We start from the raw sequence: 12,211 nt of genomic DNA on the forward strand, positions 1-12,211 counted from the left end.
ACCTAACCTACACATCTAAGGCTCTTGAGTAGATCTGTAGCTTGGGTTGTGAATGCTGTGGTTGGTTTGCTCACCAAGCTGGTTTGTTAGTTTGCAGACATTTCATTACCCTGTTGGATAACAACATCAGTGCGGCCTCTGCTGAAGTACTGTGTGTTTTCCCATCTGGTATTTAAACTCTGGCGTCTGTTAGATTTGATTACCTCATTTTTGGTTTTCCTTCGCAGAGGTGTATATATAGGGTCTAGTTGTATGTGTTTGCTGATGAACTTCTTGGTAGAGAACCATGCAACTAGGACAAACTCGACCCAAAGACTTCTTACCCACAATGGACAGAACCAATGTAATATACAAAATTCCATGCAAGGACTGCGACATACATTACATTGGCAGACAGGAAGAAAATTGGCCATAAGAGTGCATGAACACCAACTAGCAACAAAAAGACATGACCAGTACTGGCTCATCTCGCCTCCAGTTTGATTGGGACAAAACCAGGATCCTAGGACAGGCCACACGGAGACAAGCACGGGAGTTCCTAGAGGCCTGGTTCTCCACCAAAAAGGCCATCAATAAACTAGAACCAGACCCTATATATACACCACTCCAAAGGGAAACCGGAAATGAGGTAATCAAATCCAACAGATCTCAGAGTTTAAAAACCAGGTGGGATAATACAACAGCACTTTGTTGGAGGCTGCACTGATGTTACCCAGCAGGGTAATGAAATGTCTGTGAACTAACAAACCAGCTTGGTAGTGAACCAACCACAGTAACCTACACATCCCTGAACACTACGCGTAATTTATCTTAGCCAATCCACCTAATCCACAGATCTTTGGACTGTGGGAGGAAAACTACATAAGCACGGGGAGAATGTACAAACTCCACATGGTCGCCTGAGGCTGGAATCTAACCACCAAGCCACTGTGCCACCTCCAGACTATTACCAACAAGAGACAATGTAACCACTGCCCCATAACATTCAATGATGTTACCATCACTGAATCCCCTACTATAAACATCCTGGGGGGTTACGCTTGACCAGAAAAATCACCTGAACTTGCCACATAAACACAGTGGCTACAGGGGCAGGTCAGAGCTAGGAATACTGCAGTGAATAACTCACTTCCTGATTCCCTAAAGCTTGTCCACCACCTACAAGACACAAGTCTGGAGTGTGCTGGGATACTCCCCACTTTCCTGGTTGGATACAGTTCCACTAACACTGAAGAAGCTTGACACCTTACAGGGCAAAACAGTCCGCTTGATTGGGAGTGCATCCACTCGCTCCACCACAGACACTCAGTAGAAGCAGTGTGTACTATTTACAAGAAATTCACCAAAGATCCTCAGACAGCATCTTCAAAACTTCGAACCACTTCCATCTTGAAGGACAAGGGCAGCAAATACATGGGAACACCACCACCTTCAAGTTCCCCTCCAACCCCTTCACCATCCTGACTTGGAAATATGTCACTGTTTCTTCATTGTCGCCAGGTCAAAATCCTAGAATTCCCTCCCTAACGGCATTGTGGGTCAACCCACAGCAAGTGGACTGCAGCAGTTCAGGAAGTCAGTTCATGACCACCTTCTTAAGGATAACTAGAATGGGCAACAAATGCTGGCCAGCCAACAACAGCCACATCCCACAAATGAATTGTTTTAAAAAAAATTATAAACAGTACTTTGGGGATTCCTGCCGTTCCTCTTGGACTTCCTGGTAATTTCTCATTCGCTTTATCTGCCTTTAGGATCTTAAGCTGCCGTGTGTTCCCCACTCTGACTTTTTCATGGGTGACTTAATTATATTGCTATTTTTTTCCAGAAAAATCCTTTTTATGTGAAACCTAGAGTCATTGACCATTATTTTGGAGTGAAGCACTTTGCTGGTGAGGTATATATATTTATGTTTTCTCTCATCTAATCTCATTTTCAGTTTTTTTTCAATAGCATTTTAATGTGATTACTAATAATTGACTGAGAGAAGTTTCATATTGCCCTTAATAGCTTTGTTTAATTAATTTTCATTTTATCATATAATTATAAACAGATGTTTTTTTCTATCCTAAGGTTTTATACCACGTAAAGGGAATTCTAGAGAAGAACAGAGATACATTCCGACGTGATGTGCTAAACTTGTTATGTGAGAGCAGGTACTGACTTAGAATCAAGTGTAGTTTATAGAGTTCATTTTCTTTTTGAGGTAGAAGGAGAGAGAGAGAATAAGCAGAACTATAATCGGATGACTTTGGTGAAGTGGTCATGGAGCAGAGTCGGGTACATGGAGAGAAAACAATTAAAAATAAACTGAACCTCATCTAGGGCATTTTTTCTTCGCTCATTTTGCATTACTAGAAGTTGCCCTAATTGTAGCTACATTCTAAAATAATTTTAATGCTTGGCTGAACTGAACCACAGTGAGAGAGTTACTAAAGAACAGTTTCATCTGCATTCTATATCAGATACACTAAGATGCATTGCAGCACAGGAGGCCATTTGGTCTGTCCAGTCTGTGCAAGAGTAATCCGCGATAGCCCTGGACTTCAACGATTGTTTACATTGCTGGTATTGTGCTATTTCTTCTTGAAAGCTCCAATTGAATGATCGTTCGTCAGTCTTTCAGGCAATGCATTCCAAATCATAATCACTCATAAAATACTGCACATATAAGTTTTAGTTCATTGCCAGTTTTGAGATTTTGGGAGCCTGGACAGGTCGGATATGGAGGGAGAAGCAGGCACGTTATTGCACTGAGTCAGAAGAAGACTAGATTAACGGAGCTGAAAATTGTGGGGAGCTCTTCATTGATGAAGTAGGCTTATAAGAATGTGCATGATTGAGAGAGGCACTCGGCCAGTGGCGCAAGAATGGTATTCAGTGCGCAACAGATTAGGGGACAACTGCTCTGTACACAATTGGCCAGCATAGAGAGTCAGAACCCTCCTGGCAACATTGGGATATAGGAGAAGTTGGCAATATGGTGGCTGAGTGGTTAGCACTGATGCCTCACAGCACTGGGGACCCAGCTTCGATCCTGGCCTTGGATGTCTGTGTGGAGTTTGTACATTCTCCCCATGTCTGCGTGGGTTTCCTCCCACAGTCCAGAGATGCGCAGGTTAGGTGGATTGGCCATGCTAAATTGCCCGTAGTGTTCAGGATATGTAGCTTAAGTGGGTTATAGGGCGAACGGATCTGGGTGGGATGCACTGAGGTTTGGTGTGGACTTGTTGGGCCGAAGGGCCTATTTCCACACTGTAGGGACTCTATGAAAAGGACAACGGCAATGAAAAGCAGAGAGGTACCTTGGCTGCAAAGGGGCCTGGCACAGGTTTTCGTAGGATGCTTGAAACGCCAGATAATTTAATCCATGCACATTTTTCACATACTGGGGAAGTGAGACATAGCATCTCTTTTGACCCTTCCTATCCCAAATTATTTATATCTAATTTTTAGTTTGTTACAAGACTTTGGGGCAGCATGGTGGTTCAGTGGTTAGCACTGCAGCCTCACAGCCCCAGGGACCTGGGCTCGATTCCAGCCTCGGGTAACTCAGTTTGCACGTTCTACCCGTGTCTGCGTGCGATTCCTCGGAGTGCTCCAGTTTCCTCCCACAGTCCAAAGATGTGCAGGCTAGGTGGATCGGCCATGCTAATTTGCCCATAGTGTTCAGGGGTGTGGGGGTTATAGGGGGAGGGGTCTGGGTGGGACGCTACAAGGGGTGGCGTGGACTTGTTGGCTCGAAGGGCCTGTTTCCACACTGCAGGGAATCTAATCTAATATCACTTGCACCAAGAACTGGGCAAAAAAATTAACTTGCTGTCCCTAACAGACTTAAGACCTCTCCATATCCTAAATGTAAAATAAAAACAGCATTTCCTTTCCATTTTGCACGATTCAACTTGCACCAAATTGCCAATTGTAGCATTGATTTTTGCACTGCTTTTACAACTATTCTGTGCAACCACTCAAGTTTTTAACCTCCCAATACAGCACTTTTTTTTCATTGATTAGAGGATGACTAGACTTTTCTCCTGTGACATTTTTACTTTTATAATGCAATATAAGTTTATATTTGATTAAAAATTCTGTTGACAAAGCTGCTGGTTGAATTAGATCAAAACTTTCTCCAATAGAATTCCATGTGATATGAGCAAATAGTGGGAAAAAAATTATGAACCTCTTCCAGTGAGCTGGATCGGCTTTCCATCGAGGACAATGTAATTATAGCAGTGATTATCCTATTCAATCATATTAATGTATATTTGTTCCTAGACATTGACATTGTCATTATTTCAGATTGGACTTCATCTATGACTTATTTGAGCATGCATCAAGCAGGATCAATGAAGACGCACTTAAATCTGGAAGTAAACATCAGAAGCCAACTGTAAGCTCTCAGTTCAAGGTCAGCATTATTTCAGTGCTTGAATTGCTAGTGTTTTATAACTTGTTTTCAATAATAGAGTTGGTGTTGTTCTTATGAATCATTGACAGTTATTAATGCCAGCTTGTCATGCCTGTGATCATGTCACTAGACTAGAAATCTGGTGGCCCAAGGTGGTGGAATTTGAATTCAATTAATAACTTAGAATTATAAAGCTGCAAGCAGTGAGTGTGGCCATGAAACTGTCACAATTACAAAAACCAATCTAGATCCTCTAGAGAGTGGAATTTGCCATCCTCACATGGTCGAGCATGACTCCAGTCTGTGGTTGACCCTTAACTGTTCTCTGAAATGACCTAGAAAGTCATTTAGTTCAAATTCAGTTGAAGATGAATAATTGCCAGTTTTGACAGTGATAACCACATCCCAAAAAAGAATAATGCAAACAAAACTCAATTAATACTGGAGAGAGATAATGGGAACTGCAGATCTGGAGAATCCGAGATAACAAAGCTTAGAGCCTGATGAACACAGCAGGCCAAGCAGCATCTTAGAAGCACAAGAGCTGACATTTCGGGCCTAGACCCTTCATCAGGATAGGGGGTGGGGGAGAGGGTTCTGAAATAAATAGGGGGAGATGGGGAGACGGCTCGAAGCTGGATAGAGGAGAAGGTAGGTGGAGAGGAGACAGACAAGTTAAAGAGGCGGGGATGGAGGACGGACAGGTCAAGGGGGCAGAATGAGGACAGTAGGAAGGAAATGGAGGTGCAGCTTGAGGTGGGAGGAGGGGATAGGTGAGAGGAAGAACAGGTTAGGGAGGTGGGGATGAGCTGGGCATGTTTTTGGGATGCAGTAGGGGGAGGGGAGATTTTGAAGCTTGTGAAATCCACATTGATACCATTAGGCTGTAGAGTTCCCAAGCGGAATATGAGTTTCTGTTTCTGCAACCTTTGGGTGGCATAGTTGTGGCACTGTGGGAGGCCCAGGATGGACATGTTATCTAAGGAATGGGAGGGGGAGTTGAAATGGTTTGCGACTGGGAGGCGCAATTGTTTATTGCGAACCGAGCGTCAGTGTTCTGCAAAGCGGTCCTCAAGCCTCCGCTTGGTTTCGCCAATGTAGAAGAGGCCACAATGGGTACAGCGGATGCAGTATACCACATTGGCAGATGTGCAGGTGAACATCTGCTTGATGAGGAAAGGCTTCTTGGGGCCTGGGATGGGGGTGAGGGAGGCGGTGTAGGGGCAGGTGTAGCACTTCCTGTAGTTGCAGGGGAAAGTGCCAGGTGTGGTGGGATTGGAGGAGAGTGTGGAGCGGACAAGGGAGTCATGGAGAGAGTGGTCTCTCCAGAAAGCAGACAAGGGTGGGGAGGGAAAAATGTCATTGGTGGTGGGGTTGGATTGCAGATGGCAGAAGTGTTGGAGGATGACGCATTGGATCCGGAGTTGGTGGGGTGGTACGTGAGGACGAGGGGAATTCTCTTTTGGTGGTTATTGCGGGAACGGGGTATGAGAGATGAGTTGCAGAAAATGCGGGAGACCTGTTCTGGGGGGGGGGGTTCTCGACCACTGCGGAGTGGGGGGAGGGGCGCGGGGGTAGAAGTTGCGGTCCTTGAAAAAAGAGGACATCTGAGATGTATGGAAGTGGAATGCCTCATCCTGGGAGCAGATGCGGCGGAGGCAAAGAAATTAGGAATAGGAATGGCAGTTTTGCAGGAAGGTGAGTGGGAGGAGGTGTATTCTAGGTAGCTTTGGTATTCGGTGGGCTTAAAATAGATGTTGGTTTCTGGGTGGTTGCCCGAGATGGAGACAGAGAGGTCTAGGAGGGTGAGTGAGATGTTAGAGATAGTCCCAATATAGGCCCGAAACGTCAGCTCTTGTGCTCCTAAGATGCTGCTTGGCCTGCTGTGTTCATCCAGCTCTACACTTTGTTATCAATTAATACTGGAGATGAGTCGAGGAAGAAATAGATCATCAGAGATTTACACAATATCAGTTTTCTGTCTATTGCAGCTGAAATACTGTATTCTTAGAACATAGAACATAGAACATAGAACAGTACAGCACAGAACAGGCCCTTCAGCCCACAATGTTGTGCCGACCATTGATCCTCATGGATGCACCCTCAAATTTCTGTGACCATATGCATGTCCAGCAGTCTCTTAAATGACCCCAATGACCTTGCTTCCACAACTGCTGCCGGCAACGCATTCCATGCTCTCACAACTCTCTGCGTAAAGAACCTGCCTCTGACATCCCCTCTATACTTTCCACCAACCAGCTTAAAACTATGACCCCTCGTGCTAGCCATTTCTGCCCTGGGAAATAGTCTCTGGCTATCGACTCTATCTATGCCTCTCATTATCTTGTATACCTCAATTAGGTCCCCTCTCCTCCTCCTTTTCTCCAATGAAAAGAGACCGAGCTCAGTCAACCTCTCTTCATAAGATAAGCCCTCCAGTCCAGGCAGCATCCTGGTAAACCTCCTCTGAACCCTCTCCAAAGCATCCACATCTTTCCTATAATAGGGCGCCCAGAACTGGACGCAGTATTCCAAGTGCGGTCTAACCAAAGTTTTATAGAGCTGCAACAAGATCTCACGACTCTTAAACTCAATCCCCCTGTTAATGAAAGCCAAAACACCATATGCTTTCTTAACAACCCTGTCCACTTGGGTGGCCATTTTAAGGGATCTATGTATCTGCACACCAAGATCCCTCTGTTCCTCCACGCTGCCAAGAATCCTATCCTTAATCCTGTACTCAGCTTTCAAATTCGACCTTCCAAAATGCATCACTTCGCATTTATCCAGGTTGAACTCCATCTGCCACCTCTCAGCCCATCTCTGCATCCTGTCAATGTCCCGCTGCAGCCTACAACAGCCCTCTACACTGTCAACGACACCTCCGACCTTTGTGTCGTCTGCAAACTTGCTGACCCATCCTTCAATTCCCTCGTCCAAGTCATTAATAAAAATTACAAACAGTAGAGGCCCAAGGACAGAGCCCTGTGGAACCCCACTCACCACTGACTTCCAGGCAGAATATTTTCCTTCTACTACCACTCGCTGTCTTCTGTTGGCCAGCCAATTCTGTATCCAAGCAGCTAAGTTCCCCTGTATCCCATTCCTCCTGACCTTCTGAATGAGCCTTCCATGGGGAACCTTATCAAATGCCTTACTGAAGTCCATATACACCACATCCACAGCTTGACCCTCATCAACCTTACTAGTCACATCCTCAAAAAACTCGATAAGGTTTGTAAGGCATGACCTACCCCTCACAAAGCCGTGTTGACTGTATTTGATCAAGCCATGCTCTTCCAGATGGTCATAAATCTTATCCCTCAGAATCCTTTCTAACACCTTGCAGACGACAGACGTGAGACTTACCGGTCTATAATTGCCGGGGATTTCCCTATTTCCTTTCTTGAAGAGAGGAATTACATTTGCCTCTCTCCAGTCCTCAGGTACGACTCCAGTGGAGAGCGAGGATGCAAAGATCTTCGCAAGTGGCGAAGCAATTGCATTTCTCGCTTCCCAAAGCAGCCGAGGACAAATCTGATCCGGGCCTGGCGACTTGTCAATCTTAATGTTTGACAAAATTTTCAGTACATCAGCTTCCTCTATCTCTATCCGTTCCAGCATGCACACCTGCTCTTCAAAGGTTTCATTCACTACACAGGTCGTTTCTTTCGTAAAGACAGAAGCAAAAAACTCATTTAGGGCTTCCCCTACCTCCTCAGGCTCCACACACAAGTTCCCTATGCTATCCCTGATCGGCCCTACTCTTTCTTTGACCATTCTCTTATTCCTCACGTAAGTGTAAAATGCCTTTGTGTTTTCCCGGATTCCTTCTGCCAAGCCTTTCTCGTGCCCCCTCCTGGCTCTCCTCAGACCATTTTTGAGCTCCTTCCTTGCCTGCATGTAATCCTCTCTAGCTGAACTTGACCCTAGCTTCCTCCACCTTATGTAAGCTACCTTCTTCCTTTTCACTAGAAGCTCCACCGCTCTCGTCATCCAAGGTTCCTTTATCTTACCCCGTCTTGCCTGTCTCAGAGGGACATATTTACTCATCACTCCCAACAACTGTTCCTTAAACAATCTCCACATGTCTATAGTTCCCTTACCATGGAAAAACTGCTCCCAGTCCATGCTTCCTAACTCGTGTCTAATCGCATCATAGTTTCCTCTTCCCCAATTAAATATCCTCCCATTCTGCCTAATCCTCTCCTTCTCCATAGCTATGTAGAATGAGAGAGTGTTATGGTCACTATCACCAAAATGCTCTCCCACCACAAGATCTGATACCTGCCCCGGCTCGTTTCCGAGCACCAAGTCTAGAATGGCCTCTCCCCTCGTCGGCCTGTCAACGTACTGCGTTAGGAAACCCTCCTGAACACACCTTACAAAAACAGCTCCATTCAAATCTTCTGCTCGAAGGAGGTTCCAATCAATATTAGGAAAGTTAAAGTCACCCATTACAACAACCCTACTGCGTCCACACTTTTCCAAAATCTGTCGACCTATGCTTTCTACAATCTCCCTGCTGCTATTGGGGGGCCTGTAGTAAACCCCTAACGAGGTGACTACTCCCTTGCTGCTCCTAATTTCCACCCATACTGACTCAGTAGGCAGATCTTCCTCGACAATGGAAGCTTCTGTAGCTGTGATACCCTCTCTGATTAGTAGTGCTACACCCCCTCCTCTTTTTCCCCCCTCCCTATTCTTTTTAAATGTTCTAAACCCTGGAATATCCAGCAACCATTCCAGCCCATGAGAAACCCATGTCTCTGTTATGGCCACAACATCATAGCACCAGGTACTGATCCATGCTCTAAGTTCATCACTTTTATTCCTGATACTCCTTGCATTAAAGCAAACACACTTTAACCGATCCCTTGGTTCCTTCCCAGGAAAATCCTTCCCACTAGCTGGTCTACCTCTTGCTACTGCCTCACCTGCATCAACGCTCACCTCTGGTATACAGCTCAGGTTCCCACCCCCCTGCCATACTAGTTTAAACCCTCTCGAACTACTCGAGCAAACCTTCCACCCAGGACATTGGTCCCCTTCCAGTTCAGATGCAACCCGTCCTTCTTGTACAGGTCCCACCTTCCCCAGAAGGCATCCCAATTATCAACATATCTGAAACCCTCCCTCCTACACCAGCTGCGTAGCCACGTGTTCAGCTGCGCCCGCTCCCTGTTCCTCACCTCGCTATCTCGTGGCACCGGTAGTAAACCAGAGAACACTACTCTGTTCGTCCTGCTCTGCAGCTTCCATCCTAACTCCCTGAAATCACTTTTTATATCCTCAAACCTATTTCTGGCTATATCATTTGTGCCAATATGTAACACGATTTCTGGCTGTTCACCCTCCCCTTTCAGAACTTTATACACCCGATCGGAGACGTCCCGGACCCTGGCACCAGGGAGGCAACATACCTTCCGGGAATCCCGATCTTGCCCACAAAATCTCCTGTCGATTCCCCTAACTATCGAGTCCCCTACCACGAGTACTTTTCTATTCTGCCCCCTTCCCTTCTTTGCCACAGTGTCAGGCTCAGTGCCAGAGAACTGACTACTATGGCTTTCCTCTGGTAGGTCAACCCCCCCAGCAGTATCCAAAACGGTATACTTATTGCTGAGGGGAATGCCCACAGGGGATCTCTGCACTGTCCGTCTGTCCCCTTTCCTCCCCCTAACTGTAACCCATCTATCCTCGTCCTGAGCCTTAGGAGTGACCAACTCCCGATAACTCCTCTCAATTACCCCCTCTGCCTCCCGAATGATCCGTAGTTCATCCAGCTCCAGCTCCATTTCCCTAACACGGTTTTCAAGGAGCTGTAGCTGGGTGCACTTCCCGCAGATGTAGCCAGCGGAGACGTGTGCCACATCTCCCAACTGCCACATTTTGCAGGAGGAGCAAGCAACTGCCCTAGCATCCATACCCGACTTATCTGAACACCCACTCAATACTAAAGCAGAAAGCTTACTTCAAGTAATAATAACAAACTTATGTTCAATAGAGAAAGTTTAGAATGAACCTTACCTTATTAACTAGGTTAGAGGAGGAGGGCGGGTGGGAGACACTACAGTTGTAGAGTCTCGGGTTAAGCCGCCTTGCTGATATATATGGTCACTGCTTTCCTTCCCGGCTGCCCCTCTGGTCCTCGTCACTTCCTCTGATGCTCCCGCTCCTTCTCTGAAAGAGGGAAAAAAAAAACACCGCTGCCCGCTACCGGTAAGTAATTTTAAAAATAAACTGCTTTACCTTAGCTGCAGTCTTCCGGGTCCGTCTTGCCTCCGCTGCTGCTCGCACTCAAAAAGGCCGTTGGTGTCGAAGGGTGAGTATTTATACTCACTGCTTTCCTTCCCGGCTGCCCCTCTGGTCCTCGTCACTTCCTCTGATGCTCCCGCTCCTTCTCTGAAAGAGGGAAAAAAAAAACACCGCTGCCCGCTACCGGTAAGTAATTTTAAAAATAAACTGCTTTACCTTAGCTGCAGTCTTCCGGGTCCGTCTTGCCTCCGCTGCTGCTCGCACTCAAAAAGGCCGTTGGTGTCGAAGGGTGAGTATTTATACTCACTGCTTTCCTTCCCGGCTGCCCCTCTGGTCCTCGTCACTTCCTCTGATGCTCCCGCTCCTTCTCTGAAAGAGGGAAAAAAAAACACCGCTGCCCGCTACCGGTAAGTAATTTTAAAAATAAACTGCTTTACCTTAGCTGCAGTCTTCCGGGTCCGTCTTGCCTCCGCTGCTGCTCGCACTCAAAAAGGCCGTTGGTGTCGAAGGGTGAGTATTTATACTCACTGCTTTCCTTCCCGGCTGCCCCTCTGGTCCTCGTCACTTCCTCTGATGCTCCCGCTCCTTCTCTGAAAGAGGGAAAAAAAAACACCGCTGCCCGCTACCGGTAAGTAATTTTAAAAATAAACTGCTTTACCTTAGCTGCAGTCTTCCGGGTCCGTCTTGCCTCCGCTGCTGCTCGCACTCAAAAAGGCCGTTGGTGTCGAAGGGTGAGTATTTATACTCACTGCTTTCCTTCCCGGCTGCCCCTCTGGTCCTCGTCACTTCCTCTGATGCTCCCGCTCCTTCTCTGAAAGAGGAAAAAAAAACACCGCTGCCCGCTACCGGTAAGTAATTTTAAAAATAAACTGCTTTACCTTAGCTGCAGTCTTCCGGGTCCGTCTTGCCTCCGCTGCTGCTCGCACTCAAAAAGGCCGTTGGTGTCGAAGGGTGAGTATTTATACTCACTGCTTTCCTTCCCGGCTGCCCCTCTGGTCCTCGTCACTTCCTCTGATGCTCCCGCTCCTTCTCTGAAAGAGGGAAAAAAAAAACACCGCTGCCCGCTACCGGTAAGTAATTTTAAAAATAAACTGCTTTACCTTAGCTGCAGTCTTCCGGGTCCGTCTTGCCTCCGCTGCTGCTCGCACTCAAAAAGGCCGTTGGTGTCGAAGGGTGAGTATTTATACTCACTGCTTTCCTTCCCGGCTGCCCCTCTGGTCCTCGTCACTTCCTCTGATGCTCCCGCTCCTTCTCTGAAAGAGGGAAAAAAAAACACCGCTGCCCGCTACCGGTAAGTAATTTTAAAAATAAACTGCTTTACCTTAGCTGCAGTCTTCCGGGTCCGTCTTGCCTCCGCTGCTGCTCGCACTCAAAAAGGCCGTTGGTGTCGAAGGGTGAGTATTTATACTCACTGCTTTCCTTCCCGGCTGCCCCTCTGGTCCTCGTCACTTCCTCTGATGCTCCCGCTCCTTCTCTGAAAGAGGGAAAAAAAAACACCGCTGCCCGCTACCGGTAAGTAATTTTAAAAATAAACTGCTTTACCTT

General features: G+C 46.7%; 1 protein-coding gene across 1 annotated transcript in view; it reads left to right on the top strand.

Moving 5' to 3' along the window:
- The window catches only part of myo10 (myosin X), a 457,994-nt gene that overhangs the window by 230,121 nt on the left and 215,662 nt on the right, over positions 1 to 12,211 (top strand). The window contains exons 16-18 of the mRNA XM_059653796.1: positions 1,829 to 1,897; positions 2,074 to 2,156; positions 4,300 to 4,408. Of these exons, the coding sequence (XP_059509779.1) occupies positions 1,829 to 1,897; positions 2,074 to 2,156; positions 4,300 to 4,408 (261 nt within the window). The remainder of the gene's footprint in view (positions 1 to 1,828; positions 1,898 to 2,073; positions 2,157 to 4,299; positions 4,409 to 12,211) is intronic.

The sequence above is a fragment of the Stegostoma tigrinum genome, chromosome 2 (assembly GCF_030684315.1).
Source record: "Stegostoma tigrinum isolate sSteTig4 chromosome 2, sSteTig4.hap1, whole genome shotgun sequence".
Lineage (NCBI taxonomy): Eukaryota > Metazoa > Chordata > Chondrichthyes > Orectolobiformes > Stegostomatidae > Stegostoma > Stegostoma tigrinum.